This window comes from Canis lupus, chromosome 1, assembly GCF_048164855.1.
Source record: "Canis lupus baileyi chromosome 1, mCanLup2.hap1, whole genome shotgun sequence".
NCBI classification, from domain to species: Eukaryota; Metazoa; Chordata; class Mammalia; order Carnivora; family Canidae; genus Canis; species Canis lupus.
This window is the reverse complement of record NC_132838.1, coordinates 104,750,813-104,776,911: the sequence shown is the minus strand read 5'-3', so window position 1 is coordinate 104,776,911 and position 26,099 is coordinate 104,750,813. Positions and strand designations below refer to the sequence as shown.

The 26,099-nt window shown below is 41.1% G+C and overlaps 2 protein-coding genes across 3 annotated transcripts in view; both read right to left on the bottom strand.

Moving 5' to 3' along the window:
* The window catches only part of LOC140600289 (uncharacterized), a 75,346-nt gene extending 50,007 nt beyond the window's left edge, over window positions 1–25,339 (bottom strand). The window contains 1 exon segment of the mRNA XM_072768454.1: window positions 25,203–25,339. The gene's annotated coding sequence lies outside the window, so the exon portion shown is untranslated.
* On the bottom strand, window positions 750–25,339 carry LOC140600311 (KRAB domain-containing protein 5-like). Of its 2 annotated transcripts, none has more exons than XM_072768500.1 (5): window positions 25,203–25,339; window positions 23,725–23,803; window positions 19,046–19,172; window positions 18,450–18,545; window positions 750–3,809 (listed from the first exon to the last, which is right to left on the bottom strand). In XM_072768500.1, exons 2-5 carry the CDS (start codon window positions 23,737–23,739, stop codon window positions 1,819–1,821), a joined length of 2,229 nt encoding a protein of 742 aa, XP_072624601.1. In that variant the 5' UTR covers window positions 23,740–23,803; window positions 25,203–25,339; the 3' UTR covers window positions 750–1,818. The 2 variants fall into 2 exon arrangements, with proteins under 2 accessions (XP_072624601.1, XP_072624607.1); XM_072768506.1 differs by lacking the exon at window positions 750–3,809 and adding an exon at window positions 15,539–16,377.
* Window positions 25,340–26,099: the final 760 nt, after the last annotated feature.

Below are 26,099 nucleotides of genomic sequence, written 5' to 3'. Positions count from 1 at the left end.
GACAGGCACTGAGGGGAGCACTTGATGAGATGAGCACTGGGTGTTATGCTACATGTTGGCAAATTGAACTCCAATAAAAAAAATAATAAAAAATAGAAAAAGGAGTCAAGACTGAGAACAATGATCATATTAATTCCAACTTGATGGGGCAGGTTTGCTTTGTAGTGCAGTTAAAGTAGAAGCACAAACCACATGTAATAAACTAATGAAAAACTATTGTGAACAATAATGTTTGTCAATGCAATAGGTTACATGATTTGATGGGCATCCAATAAAGGAAAAAGACACACACTTCCACAGCTGGAAACAGAGGAGAAAGATACAACTGATGGGTTCCAGCACCAGACAGGAGGTGTCTACTAGAAAGGGAAACTTCTATGTTACAACTCTGCTCCAGCCAGAGCAAGAAGGGGTTTCCTCTGTTCACTTTTCTCTTCCCCATTCCTTTATTGGACACCAGGTAACTGTGTCTCTGCACAAGCATATGGCTTTTAAAAGACAAAAGAAAACTAAATGGCCAATGGTACAATTTGATCAACATCAAGAAGAGATAGGATGAGGGGAAAAAGTAGTTCTGTGAAACTACGCTTTTCCATTAACGCTGTGATTATTCAGCTTTTATTGTTACATTCCATGAGTTATTTTGCTCTCACAGTTTGACAACAATAAAAGAACATAAAAATCCTTGCATTCCTTGTTAGTGTTGTGCCCTAGATTACGAATCTGAGAAACCACCAAGGAGCCGAGACTGATACAAACACATGAGGGTTTATTTACAAGCTTGAGCTTGGGTCCAAGTGTACCCGAAACAGCGAGGCAGGGACTTGGACCCCGAGGTGGGTTCCAGATTAGTTTTATGGGCTGGTCTAGGTGACCTCCAGAAGGGATGGAGGAATTTCTGTTTACATTCTGATATGGGGCTTTCAAGGGCATTAATCTCTGTTCTCATTCTGATATGGGACTTTCTAGGGGGTTAAGCTGTAAGCTGTTTTTTCCTGTAACCGAAGTAAGGTAAAGTTCAGCTCTTATCACAGGGGCCTGACATTGCTGTACTTGGGCTAATGCTAAAGTTAAGGTGGAATGGCCTCATTTACTCAGCCTCCACAGTGACATTGGAGAATTTTTAAGTTTCTCATTTATCATTGCAAAATCAAGGAATATTTTATATAATTTTGTTGTATACAATTTTAGATGTAGGACAATCTGTCTTAAAGTAAGGATAAATTGCTCTAAAAGAAAAGAATATTGATCATTATCTATTCAAGTCAAGTTTCTTGTTGCTTAAAAGAACTTAAACATTCTCTCACAATCCTAAAACTTTGAAGCCTTTGCTCTAGTGGGACTTCTTTGATGAGTAAAGGCTGAATAGTGATTAAAGGCCTCACCACATTCTTTACATTTGTTAAGGTTTTTCTCTAGTGTGAATTCTGTGATGACTAGTAAGGTGTGAGTGCTGGGAAATGCTCGACCACATTCTTTACATTGGTAAGGTTTCTCTCCAGTATGAATTCTATGATGTCTAGGAAGACTTGAGTGCTGGCTAAAGGCCTTGCCACATTCCTCACATTTGAAAGGTTTCTCTCCAGCGTGAATTCTGTGATGTTGAGTAAGAGATGAATGACTACTAAAGGTCTTGTCACATTCCTCACATTTGTGAGTTTTGCCAGTATGAATTCTGTGATGTTGAGTAAGGCTCCAGTGCTGTGTGAAGGCCCTGCCACATTCTTTACATTTGTAAGGTTTCTCTCCAGTATGAATTCTGTGATGTTGAATACAACTTGCATGAGTGTTAAAGGCCTTGCCACATTCTTTACATTTCTAAGGTTTCTCTCTAGTGTGAATTCTGTGATGTTGAGTAAGATATGAACGCCTTGTAAAGGTCTTGTCACATTCCTCACATTTGTGAGGTTTTTCACCAGTATGAATTCTGTGATGTTGAGTAAGGCTCCAGTGATGTGTGAAGGCCCTGCCACATTCTTTACATTTGTAAGGTTTCTCTCCAGTGTGAATTCTGTGATGTTGAGTAAGAGATGAATGACTACTAAAGGTCTTGTTACATTCCTCACATTTGTGACGTTTCTTGACAGTATGAATTCTATGATGTTGAATAAGTCTCCAGGACCGTGTAAAGGCCCTGCCACATTCTTTACATTTGTAACATTGTCCTGTAATATGAATTCTATGATGTGTAGAAAGGTGTGAGTGTTGCTTAAAGGCTTTGCCACATTCTTTACATTTGTAAGGTTTGTCTCCTGTGTGAATTCTATGATGCTGAGTAAGGGTAGAGCCATGTCTAAAGGCCTTGCCACATTCTGTACATTTGTAAGGTTTCTCTCCAGTGTGAATTCTGTGATGTTTAGAAAGAGATGAATGAGTACTAAAGGTCCTGTCACATTCCTCACATTTGAGAGGTTTCTTGACAGTATGAATTCTTTGATGTTGAATAAGGTTCCAGGGCTGTGTAAAAGCCCTGCCACATTCTTTACATTTGTGCGGTTTCTCTCCAGTATGAATTCTGTGATGTTGAATAAGACCTGAATGAGTGTAAAAGGCCTTGCCACATTCCTTACATAGGTAAGTTTTCTCTCCAGTGTTAATTTTGTGATGTTGAGTAAGATATGAACACGTCTTAAAGGTCTTGCCACATTCCTCACATTTGTGTGGTTTCTTGCTAGTATGAATTCTGTGATGTTGAGTAAGGCTTGAGTGCTGTGTAAAGGCCTTGCCACATTCTTCACATTTGTAAAGTTTGTCTCCAGTATGCATTTGCCTATGTCTATTTAGGGAAAAGGAGACCTTAAAGGTTTCACCACATTCTTCACATTTGTACAGTTTCTCCCCATTACGTATTCTGTGACATTGAGGTAGTACTGAGTTCAAGTCAAAATCTTTGCCACATTCCTTACAAATGTCACTTTTCTCTCCACTATGAACTGTCTTATGTATACTTAGCCTTGATGCTTGACAAAACATGTTCCCAGGTTGATTACACCTGAATGGGTTTTTTCCCACATGAATTCTCTGTTGATCATCAACATTGGAGGACTGGTTAAGAGCACTCTCACATTCATTTTTAGGATTCTCTCCTGTATTCATACTACTTTGTGTACTAAGGTTAGACTTTTGATAAAAGACTTCCCCACATTTACTACACTCATGATGGTTCCCTAGAAGCTGAGTCCTCACACATTGACTAACATTGAAGCCCTGGTTAAATGTTTTCTCAGATTCACTGCATTGAGCAACTCTGTCTCCATTGAACAGGCTCTGGTAATTTTGTAGGGTCGACTCCTTAGTGAAACACCTCTCAAATGGATCCTGGTTAGCACTTTGTTCTTCATTTTCATATCTCTGATTTTTAGAAATATTCGACTGAATAGTCAATCCAATTCTTTTTTCACAAGGGTTCAAATAATTATTTTCAGCATGGACTAGGTAACTTCCCAGATTTTCTAAACTATCGTTGTTCCCTAAATATGTAAGTTTGAACATTTGATTTGAGCTTTTGTTTTCAGAAACGCACTGCTTTGTGGAAGTAGCAGACTTAAAAAGGGAGGTTACTGAAAATGTTTTATATCCTTGACCATTTTTGGCAGGGAGATTCTTATTATGGGCAGATGTCTCAGTTTCATTGTGTCCTTCATGATGCCTTTGATGCCCTTCACTCTCTCCATCATTGTCCCAGTCTGTTATGATGAAGTGTAAATTCTCAACGGCATTATTTTTTAATCTACCCATTGACACTTTTTGGAAAGAAGCTTCGATGCTTGGCTTTGACAGCAAGCTCTGGGTGTCCCATGAAGATATGGCTGAAAGAAAGCAAGAAAGAGAACTGTAAAATTATTCCACTTACTACTCTCAGATGAATATGCTGACAACCACTAATAGATAACCTGAAAATCAGTCAGAGAACATCAGCAAGATGGTCAGAAGGAATCATCAGGACTTTGTTCCTCAATGGACACATAAACTTACACAGAATGTACTGACCACATAGACTCATAGATAGCTGTAGTACTGTCATGCTATAGTACAAATCACTTTCTTATATCTCAAAAAATCAGGAAAGCACCGAGAGTGCAAAGTTTGCAAAAAGGGAGGAAATTTAAAGATTAACAGAAAAGGACAAAAGCGGATACAGCAAAAATAGGAAAATATCGGGCTCCACGCATGGCTCAGTGGTTTAGTGCTGCCTTCAGCCCAGGGTGTGGTCCAGGACTCAGATCGAGTCCCACATCAGGCTCCCTGCATGGAATGCAGCCTGCTTCGCCCTCGGCCTGTGTTTCTGCTTCTCTCTGTCTGCCTCTCATGAATAAATAAAAACTAAAAAAAAAAAAAAAAAAAAGGGAAATTATCGACAACAGGAAGAGTTGGTTTCAGGATAGATAAACAAAATTGACAGACTTTTAACAAATTCAAGTAAGAATGAAAAAAAAAGGCCAATTAAAATCAGAAGTGAAGTGACAGAGACAGTATTAACTGATACCATAAAAACACAAATAATAAAAACTGACAATGGATAACTATATGCCAAGAAAGAAATACCAAAAATGTGTATAAATTTCAAAAAAGATGTAAGCTACCTAGATTTCAGGATTCCAAAAAATATTTCCTGAAGAAATATTAAAAAAGTCACAACTGATCTACAACTACTAAGTAGATTGAAAAAATAATTTAAAACTTCCCAATAGGGCAGCCCCAGTGGCACAGCAGTTCAGCGCCGGCTGCAGCCCAGGGAGCGATCCAGGAGACCCTGGATTGAGTCCCATGTCAGGCTTTCTGCATGGAGCCTGCTTCTCCCTCTGCCTGTGTCTCTGCCTCTCTCTCTCTGTGTCCTATGAATAAATAAATAAAATCTTCAAAAACAAACAAACAAAAAAAACTTTCCAACAAAGTTTTATTCCAAGTGAATTCACTGGATAATTCAGAGATTTAATGTAAAAGTATTCTTTTTTCTTTCTTTAAAGATTTTAGTCATTTATTCATGAGAGAGACACACATACAGAGGCAGAGGGAGAAGCAAGCTCCATGCACAAGGCCTGATGTGGGACTCAATCCAGAGACTCTGGGATCACGCCCTGAGCCAAAGGAAGACGCACAACCGCTGAGACACCCAGGAGTCCCCTGGAAAAGTATTTCAAATCTCTTCCAACATTTTCAGGGAGTGAAGAGAAGGGAAATTATCAAAATAGTCTCTGTGACTCAAGTGTTACCAGGTTGTCAAAGGCAAAGGAAGACTGTACAAGTAAAGAAGATTACAAAGTACTACCTGTGAGGCGCAGTTATACAAAGTCCACAATAAAAAAAGCAAATTAGCACACTGAATCAAAAAACCGTTTTACAACACAATTAAAGAGAATTCTTCCTGGAATTCAAGGGTGTTTCAACATAAACTACAAGTTAAAGGCTCCACATTAACAGAATGAAGATCAAAAATGGCAATCATATTGCTGCAGAACAAGAATAAGAGCATATTGCACAATGTTTCACTATTAAAAACACTCAAGAAAGTAGGAATAGAAGCAAACCACCTCAACTTAATAAAGGCCATATAGGTATGAAAACCTGAAATCTAATATATTCAACAGGAAAAAACTGTAAGCTTCTTCTGTATGATCATAACAAAGGAATTTCACTTCTATTCAAGACAGTACTGGATACTCTAGTCTGAATGGGAAAACAAAACAAAACAAAACAAAAAACAAAAAAACATAAATGGGAAACATAAATCCAAATGGGAAAAGAAAATGCAAGTTTATCTCTTTACAGATGACATCCATAAAAAACCCTACACAATCTTTATTTTTTTGTTGTTTTGTTGGCAATCATTTGTATTGTTTATTTCTAGTAATTTTTTCTACGACACATTGCATTGTCAATTTTTTAAATACTATAAATGCCTGAAATAATTTGCAGTTTCAACTTTTTTCTTTAATTTATTCATTTCTTTATTATAGTAGGTTCCATACCTAACATGAAGCCTAACTGGCTAACTGGATCCTGAACCCAAGACCCTGAGATGGAGACCTAAGCTGAGATTAAGAGTCAGATGCGTAACCGACTGAGCCACCTAGACACCCACGACTTTTCTTCTGAATGTTACAAGACAAGGAACTAGAAAAAGAAGAAATTTAGCTGTGATCCAGTAGAGAAAGAAACTAACAAAGAAAAATCAGAGATAGAGACCATAATAAACAGTAACATAACATTGACATCAATGCCCAGATTTTCCAAAAAATAATCAAAATTTTAACTACATTAACTAAGAAAAAAGGAGAGAAGTCTCAAAAATTAAAACAAGAAATGGGACAGAAAACACATCTGATAACTACAGAAATACATAGTGTGATAATAGATTGTGTGAACAATTATATACAAACAAATCAGGTAACTTAGAAAAAAAACCCAGGACCACATACCTTAGCTGGTCAGTTCTACCGAACATTAAAATTATAATTAATGACAATCCGAACATTAAAATAATAATTAGGGATCCCTGGGTGGCGCAGCGGTTTGGCGCCTGCCTTTGGCCCAGGGCGCGATCCTGGAGACCCGGGATCGAATCCCACATCGGGCTCCCGGTGCATGGAGCCTGCTTCTCCCTCTGCCTGTGTCTCTGCCTCTCTCTCTCTCTGTAACTATCATAAATAAATTAAAAAAAAAAATTAAAAAAAAAAACATCATCATGTATTAAAAAAAATAAATAAATAAATAAAATAAAATAATAATTAATGACAATCCATCAAAATCTTACAAATAGTGGAATGGACAGAACATATTCAACATCATCCTATGAGGCCCAGCATTACCCTGGTACCAAAGCAGGATAAACATCGAACAAGAACAAAATAGTCTAGCTTGTTTGATAGCCAGGTGTTGCTACTCTGGCTTTCTTTTGACATCCATTTGCAACATAAATGTTTTTCCATCCAAGTGTAGCCAGTACCTAGCACCATAGAACCAGATTACAATACCACTGACCATATCCCCTCTGCTATATCCTTTAGCCTCATGATTTATCGATTCTATAACTGAAAGCCTATACCTTCCATTCCCCTTTATCCAGTTGGGCCCATCATCCCTCTCCATTCCACTCCAGAAAGCAGCAGTTCTGTTTTATTTTTGGAGTGGGTCTGTTTCTGTCATTTTTGTGGTTTCTAGCCATTGATGACAATGAATGAAAAGAGACCAAGGAGGTATTGTGCTGGACAATGTAAATAGACCTAAAAAGTACTGTGCTGATAAGTCAGGCAAATAAAAGCAAATAACATATGATTTCACTTATAGGTGCAGGCTAAAAAAAAAAGTGAACAAACAAATAAAAAGCAGAAACAGACGCATAAATATCAATTTCATGTTTTTATTTTTTAAGATTTTGTTTATTTATTCATGAGAGACACACAGAGAGAGGCAGAGAGAAAGGCTGAGGGAGAAGCAGGCTCCCTGAGGGGGATCGATCCCAGAACCTGAGATTCCAACCTGAGCGGAGGCAGAGGCTCAGTGACTGAGCCACCCAGAAGCCCATCACTTCATTTCAAATAAACCCATGGATAATCCCAAGAAGTATAAAAATTCCATGTTCCACATATTCTATAGTGGAACAAGCTTGCCTGTAACAATTTTCCAATGCTAGCAGAAGACAGAGGACTCTCAGATTCAAGTCCAAGGATCTTAGGGTTCATGAAACACCACAAACATCTTGATCACGCTAATTTCACTTGCCAGCTCCAAATCCCCATTTCACACATGTAGATGCTGCATATGCAGTGGGTTTGTGTCGCATCTATGAGATCCTGAGCATAGGGAACCCCAGTATCTTGAAAGCAGAGAGCATTATCTTCCTGAACCTTAGCCACTAATGAAAGCATGAAAAGAAACCACAATAAAACACGTTCAGAATACACTTCAACTTGTTAGCCATGTTGAGAAAAAAGGAAAAACCAGAAAACCTCAGTCACTACACAAACTAGAGAACGATGACTTAATACATTTCTGATTGATATTATATAGATCATTATGATGTTTTCAGAAAAAGACAAAGGGTCTATCTCTGTGGCCTGAGTATATGAGAAAATTTCTAAAAATGATAAAAACCACCAACCATAAATGTTAAAATCACAAATTGGATTACATTAAGAACTTCTCTGCATCATAAGCTCAAGAGAGAGAAATAGAGTGAGAGAAGGAAAAAAGGACTCATTCTCATAATATATATCTATAAAGCCTAAAGAAAAAAATACCAAAACAGAAGAAATAGGCTCAATAACCCAGCAGATACTTTGAAAAAAAGATTATCAAAAGGTTAATGCCCAACTCCATATTAACAGTAATAAAAAAGCAGATAAAATGACCACTTGGGGGATGCCTGGGTGGCTCAGCGGTTGAGTGCCTGCCTTTGGCTCCAGGCATGATCCCAGGGTCCGGGGATAGAGACCTGCATTGGGGTACCTGCATGGAGCCTGCTCCTCCCTCTGTTTGTGTCTCTGCCTCTCTCTCTGTCTCTCATGAATAAATAAATAAAATCTTTAAAAAAGAGAGATAGAGAGAATGACATAAACTACTAAGTTTTAGAGAGCGTGTGGATGGGGAGACCAGGTTCTCCCTTTGGTTCAGGTTGTGATTCTGGGGTCCTGGGATCAAGTCCTGCATCAGGCTCCCCGGGTGAACCTGCTTCTCCCTCTACCTGTGTCTCTGCCCCTCTCTCTATGTCTCCATGAATAAATAAATAAAATCTTAAGTATTTGGGAGTATCTATTAAAGCTGAATATGATTAAACATGTTTACTAACAATTTGATCTCACATATATAACCAGCAGATATGTGTGTATGTTCCACTAAAAGATAAATTATAGACTTACAAGCCAGTACTATCATGACAGTCCTGCACTGAAAACCATTCCCCTCCATTAGCCACAAAATGATGTATCAATTGATATTCACACAATGGAGTCGGATGGATCCATTCTAAAGAATGATGCACAATAACATGAAGGAATACAGATCAATTCACAAGCATAGATACAAAAAAGCCAAATACAAGAGTTCCCACTGCCTGATTACATTTATATAAAGTACAAAAACGAGGACAGCGATCTATGGCTTTCCGCGTTAAGAGTGCTGAGCCTTGTGGAAAGGTACCAAGGAAATAAAAGGAATTGCAGAGGTCAAGTAATATCTTTTTTGAGGTCAAATATTGTTTCTTGACATCAACAGTTTATAGAGACGTGCTTAGTTTGTGAAATTCAATTGAGCTGTTAACATACGTTCTATATATGTGACTTTACTTCAAAAAAATATTCAACATGGGGAAATTCTCTGGCTCAGTTTGTGGAACATGCAACTTTGATTTGGGAGTTTGAGCCTTGTGTTAGGGGAGAAATTGCTCAGAAATGGGGTCCTAAAAATGTTCACCTAATATTAAAAATAAATAAAAATAAAATTTAAAATTTAAAAATTCTAAAAACCTCCCGAAAAAAACTAGATGTAAAAAGAGAAGTGTCATAAAGTAGATATATTGACAAGGTGAAATTAAATGTAGGAAGGACTAGATTTTCAAAGAATGCTTTAGTTTCTAGCTCAAGCAATATGGTACTGATATACATAGTTCACAGAAAAAAAAAGAAAGTGTACAATTATTTTCTTAAAATGGATATAGGAACACAAGAAAGGAATAAAAAAACAGGGAGCATTTAGGAAAGACAAAAAATGTAGTATAGCCAAACCCCAATATCTTCATTAAGATATTAAACACAGGGATCCCTGGGTGGCGCAGTGGTTTGGCGCCTGCCTTTGACCCAGGGCGTGATCCCGGAGATCCGGGATCGAATCCCACGTCGGGCTCCTGGTGCATGGAGCCTGCTTCTCCCTCTGCCTGTGTCTCTGCCTCTCCCTCTCTCTGTGTGACTATCATAAATTAAAAAAAAAAAAAAAGATATTAAACACAAATAAACCAAATGTTCCTGGTGACACTAAACATTGATCGAATATATTCCACTGGAATTTTCTGGAGATAGAACTAAAACATGAGGGTAAAATTGAAAAAAAGTAAATGGAACAAATGCTGTGTAGTGATAAACAACCAAACAAGTGGCATGGCAAAATAAAAATCCTATTGAATAACCTTTAACGCCAAAGGAGTTGGTCACTATTAGTAGTTTTATTTTTGAAGATCTAGATGTACAGGATTTCAATAATGCATTTCATGGAGAATAAGCATAACCTATATTTGTGTGCATATTTGTACACACTCATATAAACATACACAGATATACATACATGTACATAGGGAAACATTTATTTTTAGCTGGAGACATTAAAAAAATACTTATCACAGAGGGATGACATCATCAACATGGTGAAGCAGGTAGTTCCACCTCAGTACTTCTGAGATAGACATCACTAGGCAACTCTCAGTACTCAAGAGTGAGACTGAATCACCCCTTGGACCACAGAGACAAGGGGGACATTAGAAGGGTAAGACGAACAATTTTAGTCTGACCACAATGCGCCTTCCCTGGGGCCAGCACAGCGCTCCACCATGAGGGGCCAGCTGGAACTACAATTGTTCCACCATGAGAGAGCCCATGGTGGGCACCCAGCATTCCCCAAATGTCAAGCTGATTGTTGGGTGCCCACACAGGTCTGGCCTCAAGGGGTTCCCTGGGGGAATCTGGGATCTTTTTTTTTTTAAATTTTATTTATTTATTTATGATAGTCACAGAGAGAGAGAGAGAGAGAGGCAGAGACATAGGCAGAGGGAGAAGCAGGCTCCATGCACCTGGAGCCCCACATGGGATTCGATCCCGGGTCTCCAGGATCACGCCCTGGGCCAAAGGCAGGCACCAAACCACTGCGCCACCCAGGGATCCCGGAATCTGGGATCTTATAGACATCTGCTTCTAGTCATTGGTTCTCAGAATGGGTTCCCTGGACAGGTACCTGAGAAAGTGTAAGAAAGGAAATTTGGGGAATGTACCCTAGAAGTACTGACATGGTAATGTGGAGATAGACACGGCAATCTAAGGTTTACAAGTGCTCCTGGTGATTCTGTTATGGGATAAATTGGACCTCTGCAGGAACTAAGTCACAGCTCATCCCTGAGTTATCCACAGGTAAGTCATTCCTACAAATGCTCTATTTGGGGTTCCTGGATGGCTCATTCAGTTAAGGGTCTGCCTTTGGCTCAGGTCATGGTCCCAGAGTCCTAGGATGGAGCCTCACCTTGGGCTCTCTGCTCAGTGGTGTGTCTGCTTCTCCCTCTCCTCCCTGTTCATGCTCTCTCTGTCACTCTCTCAAATAAATGAATAAATAAAACCTTTTTTTGGAAAAAAAAAAAAAAGCTCTGCTTACAGTCATGTCAATATTCTGACAGACGTGCAAACACACAATGTGCATAACACAAATCTTTATTCATAAATGAATTTGACTCTGTCTTTCTCAGCTTCCCGCAGTTCTGTCTCTGCCTTCTCTCAATACTCTCCTTGAGCTTCCTGAGATCTCCCCAAATACAGTCCGTTCACATTGTACAATGAATGGAATCCAGATGAAAGTGAATTGGAACTTATTTAAATATTTTTTCAAGTTAGTTATGAAATTCATACAAGACATTAATACAGGTTATGGGAGGCACCTGGGTGGCTCAGTGGTTGGGTGTTCGCCTCCAGCTCAGGACGTGATCCCTGCATGCAGCCTCCTTCTCCCTCTGCCTGTGTCTCTGCCTCTCTCTGTGTCTTTCATGAATAAGTAAATAAAATCTTTAAAAAAATACAGGTTACGGAAGAGTAAGTTATACATCCCTCAGGTACCTGTGAACATCTCGTTATTTCAACTGCATAACTAATATTCTTGACTTGGATCAATTGCTATCCTGAAGATACATCCAGCTTTTAATAAACTACCACTCTATTCTGCTTAAAATGCAAATGGAAACACTATTTAAAATTCAGACTGTTTCTCTGTGGTACATTAATGCAAGGAAAGGTGCCCTGGACACTTACTTCCTCGGGACTTATCATGCTTACAGGTCAGCCACAAGCAGCATCTCCATGCGGACTTTCTTCATTAATTGTACATTATAATGTCCTTAATCTTCCATGTTAAAGTAGGTAGGAATGAAGTCCCCCTCATACCAGAGCCCTGCATGTCTGTGAGACAGCAGCCACCAAATCATCTTACATGTACACAAACGATAAAGCCTTGGGATGAGAGGATTTCAGAGTAAAATTAACATCTGCCATGCAAAAAATGTCAAATATGGTCAAAAGAAAACAGGAGACACACCGAAAATAATAATCTCTCTTCAGACAACCATCTCCTCTCCATCCTGACAGGGATATTAACAGATACAGAGGACCGCTGAATACCGGGTTTCAACAGCGGAGGTCCATATATATGTAACAATACACGAATACAGTACAGTACCATAAATGTGTTTTGTCTTCACCTTAAGATTTTCTATTCTCAAGCTAACATTACTATAAAAAATACCATATATAATACAGGAATACATACCAAAAACTGCGATGATTGACTGTTTATGTTCCAGGTGAGGCTTCTGAGGTCAACAACAGGTTATTTCCGTGACACAACAGGTGTGGTTTTCAATTTGGGGCACTCAAAAGATACACACAGGTTTGCTTTTCTTTTCTTAAAGATTTATTTATTTATTCATAGAGATGGAGAGAGAGAGAGAGGCAGAGACACAGGCAGAGGGAGAAGCAGTCTCCATGCAGAGAACCTGGCATGGGACTTGATCCAGGGTCTCCAGGATCACGTCATGGGCTGCAGGAGGAGCTTAAACACCTGTGACACACCGAGGCTGACCCACACAGGTTTTCAATTGTAAAGAGGTGGTGCCCCTAACAGTTGCATTGTCCAAGGCTAAGATGTGAGTGATCTGTGTGTTTTAACTTTGGATTTTTCTCTATAATAAATACTTGGATTTCAGATCATGCCTGAAAAGGGATATTGACTTACTGCTTTCTTCTGTGAATTCTGATGTTATTTAGATTTCCTTTCCATCTCACAACTTACCAATTTTTTATGTCCTTAATGTTTTTATCCTTCATAAAGATGTTTCTTTTCTGAAGTATGTAGTAAAGCCAAAGGTCTTGCATCAATTTTACATTTCTTTTTTTTTTTTTTTTAAGATTTTATTTATTTATTCATGAGAGACACACAGAGAGAGGCAGAGACACAGGCAGAGGGAGAAGCAGGCTCCATTCAGGGAGCCTGGTGTGGGACTCCATCCCAGGACTCCAGGATCATGTCCTGGGCCAAAGGCAGGTGCTAAACTGCTCAGCCACCCAGGGATCCCATATTTCTATGGTTTCTGCCCAGTATGCTTTGTTATCTTACTGATGTTCAATAAGAGTGCAGTTCCAGGCATAGATGTGGACACTATTCTTAACAACTCTATGTTATTCCACAGGATGCATTACCTCATGTTGAATAATTCTGGTTATGAATTAAATGCCTTGAACAGGGATCCCTGGGTGGCGCAGTGGTTTGGTGCCTGCCTTTGGCCCAGGGCGCGATCCTGGAGACCCTGAATCGAATCCCACGTCGGGCTCCAGGTGCATGGAGCCTGCTTCTCCCTCTGCCTATGTCTCTGCCTCTCTCTCTCTGTGACTATCATAAATAAATAAAAATTTAAAAAAATCTTTAAAAAAAAAAAAAAATAAATAAATAAATAAATAAATGCCTTGAACATTCTTTACGTTTAAGGGCTTCCCCTCACTATGCACCCTCTGCTCCACTATGCTCCTCTTTGTTCACAAAGTTTGTAGTTTCTCATAACGTTTTTGTCCAATTTTATTGTACGTTTGTCAGCCATCCCCTCATTATGTCTTATGTTAGGTTGTTAAGCTTAGGGTGGTAGTTAAAGGCTTTGCCACATTTTAGACATTAGTAAGGTTTCTTCTTATTGTAAAATCTCTGCTATTGAGTGCTGAACACAACTTAAAAGCTTTGCTCTAGTTGCTACATTTGGAAGTCTTTTCTCCAGCGAGGGTACAGGATATACAATGAGATTTGAGCTTTATTAGACTTTCCCACCTTTATTACTTTTATTCTGGTCTCTGTATGGGCACCGGGGTGGCTCAGTTGGTTAAGCATCTGCCTTCAGCTAGGGTCATGATCCCGGGTTCCTGAAATCAAGCCCTGCCACCAGGCTCCCTGCTCTGCAGGAGAGTCTCCTTCTTCCTCTCTGTCAGCATCCCCTCCCACGGGCTCTGCCTGCTTGTGCTCTGTCTCAAATAAATAGCATCTTTTTTAAAAAATAAATACCTCTGTAATTATGGAAGATAAAGTCCTCACTAAAGATCTTCCAAAGTTCTGAACACATGAATACTTGTATCAAATTAGGTATTATGTGGCAACTACTGTATAGTGATATTTGGATAAAGACCATCCTGTGTTTATCAAAATTAGAGACTTTGGAATAAGGAAGGATTACATGCTGGTGGGAGAACAATGAATCCACTGAAAAGGATTTCTCAAATCAATCACATTTAGAAATTTTTCTTAATTTTTAAATGTTTGACTTTCAGAAATATTTCAGTGCAGATTTATACAACTTTATATTTGAAATGGTTTGAATGATTATTTTCATTCAAAGTAATTTCTTTACTTTGGACTAGGTCACTTTCCAAAATTTCCAAATGTCCTTTCAGAAAATATGTAGGTTTAAAAGTGGATGTGGGTGCTTGCACTCAAAACATCATTCTGCAAATATAACTGAATTAAAGTGGGATTCTCCAACAATTGTTTTATATCTCTGATCTCTTCTGGCAGTGAAGACTCCATTATGGGCAACTGTCCCAGTATGCTTATATCCATCATCACATCCCTCCTACCCTCCACGACCCCATCCATCCCAGTCATTCATTAAGCAAAAATACTTAGGTCTACAGATTCCACATCATCCCTTATCACTCTATGGAATGAATCTTCTTTGCCTGTCTTGGCCAACAAGCCTACTGTGCTATGGAAAAACACAATTAAAAGATTTATTATTTATTTTCTTAAGATTTACATATTTATTCATGAAAGACACACACAGAAGAGGTAGAGACACAGGCAGAGGGAGAAGCAGGCTCCATTCAGGGACCAAAATGTGGTCCTCAATCCTGGGACTCATGGTCATGCCCTGGGCTGTTGGCAGGCGCTCAACCGCTGAGCCACCCAGGCATCTCCACAACTAAAATATTTAAAATAAGACATCCCACTTAGTGCACATACATGCATATATGTTAAAATGCTAATGTGTAAATTAATACCCAGTATAGCACTTTAGATGAATCTGGAGACTTAGGAACCACCAGGATTTGCTCTTCCATGACAACAAAAATGGACCAAATTACTTTTTTTTAGTGCGCCAGAAGCCAGTGAGGAAAACACAACACCCCCAGGCAGGTAAAGATGAAGAGCCACAAAGACACTAAGAAAGTTTGTGACACTTGTCCACAACAGCAGCTGCTCACCCTCCCTGACAATTAAATAAAAGAAATAACTCTTACCTCTCCTCAGGAGAGAAAGAAACAAGTGACCTGTAGGTTCAGCGATCTGGATTCTTGGCTGCTGCCTGAGGGACTCGTTTCTGTGACGCATGACATGGAGGCAGAGGGAACGACAGCACCCTCTGGATGCATTGTGGTGGCTGCTCAGACAAAGGGTGAGTGTTTGTTCAAACAAGAAAGAGACTACAGAGCTGAAGCAGAGGAAGGAATCACGTTAGGCATCGGACTCTTAATTTCGGTTCAGATCATGGTCACGATCCTTCAGATGGTCTCTGAACTCTGTACTTGAAAACTGTCATCCTTGGGGCACCTGGATGGCTCAGTCGGTTCTGTGTCTGCTTTCAGCTCGCATCCTGATCAGAGGGTCCTGGGATTGAGCCCAGGTCAGGCTCCCTGCTCAGCGCGGACTCTCCTTCCCCCTTTCCCTCTGGTCCTCCCCTGTGCTATGCTCTCATTTGCTCTTTCTGTCTATCTCAAATGAATAGATAAAAAATCTTATGGAAAAATTAAAAGAAAAAGAAAATGGTCATGGTGTAACTAAATACACAAGTAAAACCAAAATCACCACTAAATAATGTAGTGGAAAGTCCGAGACAAAAGGAAGCACATTGTTATGGAATTACAAAGCCAGAATAAGACAAAATTTAGCCCTAAAAAAGCTACATTAAAATAGATGCATTAAAATACAGGATCCCTGGGTGGCTCAGCGGTTTAGCGTCTGTCTTCAGGCCAAGGCGTAATCCTGGAGTCCTGGAATCCAGTCTTCAACCCCACATCGGTCTCCCTGCATGGAGCCTGCTTCTCCCTCTGCCTGTGTCTCTGCCTCTCTCTCCAACTCTCATGAAGAAATAAATAAAATCTTTCAAAAAATAAAAATAAAAAACAACAACAAACAGATGAATTCTTCTCAAAGAAACTTTCTATAAAACTAATTTTAAACTGCATCTATGTATCATAAAAAACAAGTATGAATTATTGGCTGGTTTTCACTGACCACAATATTATAAAGAATATTCATTAAAATCAATCAGTAAAGCCTGTAAGTGAAAATTATTTGAACAACCACTTAAAAGGGCATTATACATGGATCCCTGGGTGGTGCAGTGGTATAGCACCTGCCTTTGGCCCAGGGCGCGATCCTGGAGACCCAGGATCGAATCCCACATCGGGCTCCTGATGCATGGAGCCTGCTTCTCCCTCTGCCTATGTCTCTGCCTCTCTCTCTCTCTCTCTATCATAAATAAATAAAAATTTAAAAAAAGGCATTATACAAATGTATTATTTTATTAATATATCCCTCCTTGAACAGAGGATTTAAGACTACATCCCACTCCTTAGAACCAAGGAAATAAACAACATCTTCATTTCTAAATAAACACCAAGAAAGTTGCAAAATACGCTAAAGGCCACTATACATAAAATACATATTTGGATTAAATTCAGATATATTCCAAGGAAAGTAGAAGAAAACCCCAATGACTAATTGTCACTGAAGTAAAATTATATTTATGAACGAAAGGTTTCTTTAAAATACAGGAATTATACAAATTATACTTTATTGCTTTTTTTTCTTTTAAGACTTTATCCATGTATTTGAAAGAGAAGGAGAGAGAGAGAGAGAGCACAGCAGGGGAAGGGCACAGCAAGAAGCAGACTCCCCACTGAACAGGGAGCCCAATTTGCAGAGGGCTGAGCCCCAGGACTCCAGGATCATGACTTGGGACCAACTGACAGGCCACCCAGACATCCCTCTACCTCACATGCCCATGTCATATCAGAACTTTTGATCTAATAAATAACAGATGAATCTCATATATAACTAATAAGAAAGTGAAAACACACTTGACAAAATAAAAAGAAATTCCTGTCATACAAGACAATTCATACAATGATGCAAGTATTAAGAAAGAAGGTAAAAATTGAGAATTTATTATAGGCTTCAAGTTCTAAGGTCTAAATGTTCTAGCTCCCTCATGGCATTATTTTAGGTAGGAATTCTAGGATACAAACAGATACGTTACATTTTTTCATCACTGACCTGTAGGTTCAGCGATCTGGATTCTTGGCTGCTGCCTGGAACACACTGTTATATCCTAATTTCAGTTCATACAAAGAAAAATTTAACTTTCAAAGTGAAATAAAGAATTAGATTTTCTTTTTTTACGGAGGTATTTGTTATCTGATGAAATTACTGAGTGTGAATTTTGTACAATCAAGATTAAAGCCTCCATAACATTGGAATGCATAAGCCAGAAAACGTGGTATCTGTCTCCAGTGTTCCCAGGATTTCTGCACCAACCCCAAGTATGCCCACAACTACCCTCACATGCTTCTCACATGAGGCAAAACAGAACTTACAAAGGGCTAAGTCTGAGATCCCTGGGTTGCTGAGCGGTTTAGCGCCTGCCTTGGGTTTAGCGCCTGCCTTGGCCCAGGGCGCGATCCTGGAGTCCCAGGAGTCCCACGATCGAGTCCCACATCAGGTTCCCTGTGTGGAGCCTGCTTCTCCCTCTGCCTGGGTCTGTGTGTGTGTGTGTGTGTCATGAATAAATAAAATCTTAAAAAAAAAAAACAAAAAAAACAAAGGGCTAAGTCTATGGATCCTGAGAAACAGGGAGACTTCCCCAGGACCCTCACAGCCATGGAGAACCTCTCAGATTATGGAGACCCTCCCACTCCCAGGGGAGTCTCCTGGCCCTCCCTGTGGAGGTGATGGACCATCAGTGGAGCTGAAGGAGAATCCTTTGAGAAGCTAAGAGCTTGATAATGTTGGATAGCACATGTCCCTCTGTGACAGGGAGAAAAATATAAACTGGTTTCTCAAGAGTGTATCCATTCAAGGAGAACTACTCCCACCACAGTTTAAGGTCTCTCTTACCCCTTCACATGTGGACCGCACCTCTGTCATCTGCTTCATTCATTTCCACTTACCTGGATGGATGGTTACTCTCTTCTTTCTCTTCACACTCCAAGGTTCCTTCTTTTGCTCCAAAAAGGAGACCAGGTCTGGCTTTGACACAATGAGACCTGTTTATTAGAGAAAAGGGATGCGTATTGTTGGTGATGTTAACTTTCAATCCACCCTCATACTCAGTAGAGAAGAGAAAAAGACACTGTAGATTCAAGAAAATGATTTCCTGAAGGCTGTTGCCCAGCTGCCCCTTTAGAACACACAGGAGAGATGTCCAGTGTTCAGAATTGTCCTCCACAGCCAAGTACTAGACACAAAAATAAAAGTTGTAAGTTGGAGTTTAAGTTACGGGGTGCACTATTTTCTGCCACTCACTGTACAGAATTCCCACGCATCTACAGAAGTGATGATGTTACCTTGAGGAAGAGGAAATTAAAGCTGAAAGGAAGCAATTGAAGACTTTTGTCTACGTCTATAAAACACTACTTTTTCCCTTTACTGCCCAGATCCACATTCCAGTCATTCAAAGAGGAATCTTCCAAGAGATAGACAGTCTTCAAAGGAAGGAAGGAAACCCTGAGTGTGGTATGGAAAATCTGGAAGGAGTGATCCTCACCCAAGAAGAGGAGGTGTCCGTAGTTCTCTAACATCACATCCCTGTAGAGTTTCCGCTGAGTGTGGTTCAGGCATGTCCACTCCTCCTGAGAGAATTCTATGGCCACATCCCTGAATGTCAGCAGTCGCTGCAATAAATACCAATTACCGAGTGGTCATAGGCAGAGTTCATTATGGCCCAAGTGATGAAGGAGGGAGTTAGTGTCATCAGCTAGACCCCAAGACCTGACCTTCAGGTGTTTACCAGCTTGTACCCTCCAACCTTGGTCCCACATTTACTAACCTCTCTTTCCACCACATCTTTTACTTGAGGCAAAACACCCCATGGGCAGAGTCTCCTGTGATGGAAACAGAAACTATCCACCAAAAGGAAAGGACTGATCTTGAGGTGGGGAAAAAAGGCAGAAAGAAAGGTATGTGACATTAAATGGCTCTGAAAAATGCAGCCCATTGACAAATACTTGAGTCAGAGTATAAAGCTCCTGGAGGAAGTCCTCAACTTTCTCAAGGTGAATACCTTCCTAGAGGGACAAACAACCTTAGTTTGACAGTAATGGGGCCATTGTATCCTGTTGAGTGTCTTTGAGCATATGAAAAGCCATTTGGAACTCCCTTACTCTGTACTTGCCCCAACAGCAGAATGTGTAATCAGTTGTTCCTCACAGTCCCTGGGCAATTGGAGCCAGCAGGCAGCAGGCTGCTGCAGCAGCTGCAACTCTTTCTACTCATTGGTCCTGTCCTCATCTTTAATACAAACACGTTTTTGCACCAAAGACCTCTCAAGAATTCTTGACCTCAAGGTTCTGGACCTCAGCAACATTCCAGAACTACATCCCCCTGAGGAACAGCCTGGACCAGCCCAATTTGAGCTAAACCCCTGACTCACCCTCTACAGTTGAAACAAACAGTAACCTGTGGAGTAACCAAAATTGTCTCTTACTTCATTTATTACCAAAGTCTCCAGCAAGGAGGAGCACAAACCTCAGTTATATAACCCAAGTATGTGTAGAAGTGCTGTCTTCAGATGCATGTGGGGTTTCCGCCCAGTTCTACAGAGGATGACAAGGCCCTTCTTTCTAAATATCCAGCCTAACCCTAAACAACAGGAAACCTTTCCCCCTTGCTCTGTGAGTCTCTGCTTAGGAAGTTATTCTCAGTGATCTGTGAGGCAGCAAATCAAGTTTCCTTTCTGTGACATCCACACACGGGTATAGTTTCTATCTGTAGTTCTATAATCTTTCAGGATTTTAAGACAGTGAAATACGTCAATTATGTGATTCTTGTGTGTGTGTTGTATTACAAAAAAGCAAATAGAAAGTAACTCTAGGGGTGCTAGGGTGGATAGGTGATTGAGCACCAGCCTTTGTCTCAGGTCCTGATCCCAGGGGGAGTCCAGCATCGGGCTACCCATAGGCAGCCTGCTTCTCCCTCTCCCCATGTCTCTGCCTCTCTCTCTGTGCCTCTGAGGAATAAATATATAAAAAAAAATTAAAAAAAAGAAGACTACTATGACACTAAGTGTGGAGTAACATTGAAACCCACCAGATGGAGGTCTGATTGAGAGCCTTCACTCCCAGAAGTAAATATCTCACTACGGGAAGGTGAGAGCCTTCCCTGTCCATTGGAAGCTAATGTGATGTGAGCCTGGAGCTAAGGATCAAAAAGGTATGCTGATCAATTTTTGTTGCAAAATCCTGTTTCTATTAAGACAGGGACAGGACCACAGGAGGGCAGAAAGACCTGAGGTATCCTTTTGAAAAGCCAATCATTATATACTTTTAAGATGGGGGCAAAGATGGGCAGCTCTGGTGGCTCAGCGGTTTAGCGCCTCCTTCAGCCCAGGGCGTGATCCTGGAGACTCAGGATCCAGTCCCAGGTCAGCTCCCTGCGTGGAGCCTGCTTTTCCCTCTGCCTGTGTCTCTGCCTCTCTCTCTCCTCTCCGTGTATTCTAATGAATAAATAAATAAAATCTTTTTAAAAAAAAGAGATGGGGGCAAAGATAAGGTGAGTTTCTAAAGAGATTTTCATATATTAACGAAGACTTACAGGATCCTGGAGGTCTGGCTATTGCCAAACAAAAGTTGCTTTTGGCCTCTAACAAAGCATTAACATTAAGGCAGTTGTGAATTCCTTCAGTCCTCTCAGACTCTGCCCATCTCAAGTATTTATCAGGGGACATTCTTTTGCTTTTGTTCTCATTAGAAACTAGAAGCCAGAGAAATTCAGAATTTTCCTGTTTAAATGTGATAGTGGGATCCCTGGGTGGCGCAGCGGTTTGGCGCCTGCCTTTGGCCCTGGGCGCGATCCTGGAGACCCGGGATCGAATCCCATGTCGGGCTCCCGGTGCATGGAGCCTGCTTCTCCCTCTGCCTGTGTCTCTGCCTCTCTCTCTGTGACTATCATAAATAAATTAAAATAAATAAATAAATAAATAAATAAATAAATAAATAAATAAATGTGATAGTTTCTGCACATCCTTCAGTAAACCTAAGATCCTTAGGAAAGATAAGAAGGAAAGTATGAATTTTATAGGGAGAAGTCTGGCAGAGAGGAGCAAGCCAAGGAAAGGAAGGTAACATTAACTGTAGGAAACAAACTAGTAGCAGTGCCTAAAGAGATGGGGGAACAGAGGGCTAGCTGAGGACAAATGATGAGCCAGGGCCAGCACATTGACAAGTCCTTGAAACAGGCAGAGGGACATTCCTCTCTGGACTCAACTGTCTCGATGGTCACACTTTGCGTAGGGTAAAAGGCAATCTTTGCCTGACCCCCAGGAGGCTGTAAGTCTACTTTAACCTTTGAAAATTCTTTTAGAAATGTCCTTTATTTCTAGACACCCAAGGTAGGTGTTGGCGATCATCCCCCCAGCACATGACCCACAGTTATCCATCTGAAGGGGCTCATACTCAGGTTTTATTAGACGGTATACGTGGCCTTTTCCCAACAATTGCCAGCCCCTTCAAGGTCCTGGAAACCTTCCTTCCAGAATTCCTTAGAGAGTATGCTATCCTCAAACCCCTCCCAACTCCCAGGTAAATAATCAGCCACCCCTCACAGGCCCAGGTTGGGGACTCTTCCTGCCCGCAGGCCCTGTCCTTGTGCTTTAATAGAACCACCATTTAGCACCAAAGGACGTCTCAAGAATTCTTTCTTGGCTGTTGGCGCAGGACTTCACCTAACATAGGTGAAAACTTTATTAGTGAGATATAGGTGAAATATAGTTGAAAACTTCCCCAAAACTTCATCAAGAGGATTGTCGTTCCTGAGGTGTTTAGAATAGTAATTGAATTATGAGAATACAGTGGATTTATACAAATTTTGGTCACATACTTTCACTGTCTTGTAATACCTAGTATATATTTACATATTTTTAAGGATTTTATTATTTATTCATGAGAGACAGAGAGAGAGGCAGAGACACAGGCAGAGGGAGAATCTGGCTCCTCGAGGGGAGCTGGTGTGGGACTCCATCCTGGGACGCCGGGTCCATGCCCGGAGCCAGAGACAGACGCTCAACCACTGAGCCACCCAGGCGTCCCTACCTAATATATTTTTAAGAGGAGTATCTTTAAAAAAAAAAAAAAGATTTTTATTTATTTATTCATGCGACACACACAGAGGCAGAGACACAGAGGAGAAGCAGGCTCCACGCAGGGAGCCCGATGTGCAACTCCAATCCAATCTGGGACTCCAGGATCACGCCCTGGGCTGAAGGCAAGCACTAAACCGCTGAGCCACCCAGGCGTCCCTAAATACACTATCTTTTTCACATTCTAAACTGTAAGTCTCCTCTTTTTAAAGAGTATTCTGAGTTATCCTGGACCTTATATATCTATAGCATTTATTGGTGCATTTTCCTACTCCTGGCCCACACAGAGCTGATAAAGCATCCAGGTGGCCACTAAAGGGCAAGTGCTTTCCTCGGCTGCTATCCCAGGATCCCATCACCACCAGGAATGTTGGACTCAATGTCTTCTCTAGGGATCTGTCAGCAAGGGTACATTTTCAAAGCTTGCAGAACTGTAATTTAAAGTACAACTGTTGGGATGCCTGGGTGGCTCAGCGGTTGGATGTCTGCCTTCAGCTGAGGTCGTGATCCCGGGATCAAGTCCCACATCGGGCTCCCCACATGGAACCTGCTTCTCCCTCTACCTATTTCTCTGCCTTTCTCTCTGTGGCTCTCATGAAAGAATAAAAACAATCTTTATTTTATTTTAAGATTTTATTTATTTATTCATGAGAATACACAGAGAGAGAGAGAGCGCGAGCGAGAGAGATACGGAGACGCAGAGACACAGGCAGAGGGTGAAGCAGGCTCCATGCAGGGAGCCGGATGTGGGGCTCGATCCCGGGTCTCCAGGATCAAGCCCTGGTCCTAAGGCAGGCGCTAAACCGCTGAGCCACCCAGGCATCCCCCAAATACAATCTTCAAAAATAAAAAATAAATACAGTTTTGGTGGCTTATTGGAAGCCCCGTTGGAGAGAAGGGAAAGAAGGTGATGGGGGAGAAGTGTTCTAAGATCGAGCCTTGGGTATTAGATTTGAAAAGGTTTTTAACAATAAGTGAAACCACGAGGCAGAAATATCAGAGCTGGAGGAATCAACACTTGCAATCTCCAAATGCAGGGAATTTCGGGCCAAAAAGGCACTGCGGCCTCTAAGCTGGGACACAAGGCTTACCTGAGACCCCGCCATCTCTGCTCCGTCCACCTCGGCCTCTAGCGAGCTCTCTCACAAGATCTCCGCGGAGGAGTCCCAGCTGCATCAGGAGAACACACCTTTAAAGGCAGCCAAGTCTCTCCACCTATAAACTGCTCCCCTGCAGGCAGGACTTTGAAATGCACAAAAAGCCCAACTTCCTAGTCCTTTGGGTGTGGAGCTGTTGAGAAGCTGTGAACTCCCAGTTGGAAATCAGGAACTGATTTTTCCTTCTCTGCTTCCAGGGCCCTCCCCTCCCCCAGATGCTCACAGATTCAGCTACAGCCTAGGCCCCGTGTGCTGTGGCCCTAACCCTCCTGACTCGGGTAGTGGAGACCATTACCCCTCCTAAGGCGAAGCCTGCTCTCAATTCTCAGAAATTAAAAGGAAGCCTTTCTACTTAACTGTGGCCTCACTTAGAATCACCCGGAGCACTGACTTAATACAACGCTGTTGTTTCCACCCACACCAACTGACGGAATCCGAGGGGAATGATGATCCTTTTTGATAGTCCAGGAAACATCTGGGGAGGTGACTGGTAACGAAGGCTCTGCTATTATCGGATTTTAATCCAGGCCTTCTCCATGGATCAGAGTTTCTGGAGATTTACCTTTTCCCTCTTCCTGCTACACAAAGGGAGAGACTCAGTAACGGACCTTTCCCTTATGCAAAATGTCTCTTTAGACAGTAAGTACTGGGTTTTACAGCTTTTCCTTTCTCTGTTTTTTTTTTTTTTCTTTTTTAAAAGATTTTGGATATTTATTTGAGAAAGAGAGTGAGAAAGAGCACAAGCAAAGGGAATGGCAGAGAGGGAAAACCAGGCTCCTTGCTGAGCAGGGAGCCTGACCCAGGACTCAATCCCAGGACCCTGGGCTCTGGATCTCAGATGAAGGCAGAGGCTTAATCCATTGAGCCACCCAAGCACCCCTGTCTGTGCATTAAAATACCCAGCCTAAAATAATCCTTATGCCAAAAGACATATTTTGGGGTAACAAATTGCTCTCCTTCAGCAGGTAAATGTTGATTTTCAAAACTACCTGTTGATAAAGTTTTAGAATATAGGTGAGGTCCAGAGCCAACAACCAAGAAAGAATTCTTGAGATGTCCTTTTGTGCTAAATGGTGGTTCTATTAAAGCACAAGGACAGGGCCTGCGGGCAGGAAGAGTCCCCAGCCAGGGCCTGTGAGGGGTGGCTGATTATTCACCTGGGAGTTGGGAGGGGTTTGAGGATAGCATACTCTCTAAGGAATTCTGGAAACAAGGTTTCCAGGACCTTGAAGGGGCTGGCAATTGTTGGGAAAGGCCACTATATTACCGTCTAAAAAAAGCTGAGTCATGAGACCCTTTAGATGGCTATTGGTGGGTCATGTGCTTGGAGGATGATTTGCAACAGGTATCCTGGGGGGTGTAGAGATAAAGGAAACTTCTAAAATAAATTTTATACCTTAAAGTAGACTTACAGGGGACACCTGGGTGACTCAGCAGTTGTTCTGTCTTCGGCTCAGGGCTTGATCTCGGAGTCCTGGGATGGAGACCCACCTCGGGATCCTTGCGTGGAGCCTGCTTCTCCTTCTGCCTGTGTCTCTGCCTCTCTGTGTGTCTCTCATGAATAAATAAATAAAATCTTAAACAAAAATATATTTTTTTATTTATAAAAAATAAATTTAAGGCAGCCCTAAGCCACTAGGCCACCCTGGCTGCCCCAGATAATACCCAATTTTAGTAAAAATATTGAGGAATTAGAATTCTCATTTACTACTGATGGTGATGTGGGAAACAAAGGCAAAAGAAGAAATTAAATTTCCTTAATGCCTGCAGCCTATTGACAAGTCCTTGAACTAAGTAGAGTGACCTTCCTCTCAGAGCTCAACTATCTGGATGTTGACACTTTGCTTAGGGCAAAAGACAATTGTACAATAATATTATTCCACCACCACCCCCTCCTGTCCCTTTCTCCCCACCCCCATCATATGAGTCTATTTTTTATTTTTGTAAAGATTTTATTTATAAATAATGAAAGAGAGAGAGCGAGTGACCTGGGGATAGAAGCAGAGGGAGAGGGAGAAGCAGATTCCCCACTGAGCAGGGAGCCCCCATCCAAGACTACATCTCAGGACCCTCAGATTATGATGTGAGCCCAAGGCAGACATTTCACAGACTGAGCCACCCAAGTGTCTCCTTTGTGTTTACTTTAACATATAAAAATTCCTTTGGAAACTACCTTTATCTCTACCTCCCAAGATACATGTTAGCAATTTTCCTCCGACATATAGCCCACCAATATACATCTGAGGTGTCTCGTGACAGGATTTATTGAAGAGTACTAAGTGTCCTTCCTTCAAAGGAGCTAGCCCCTG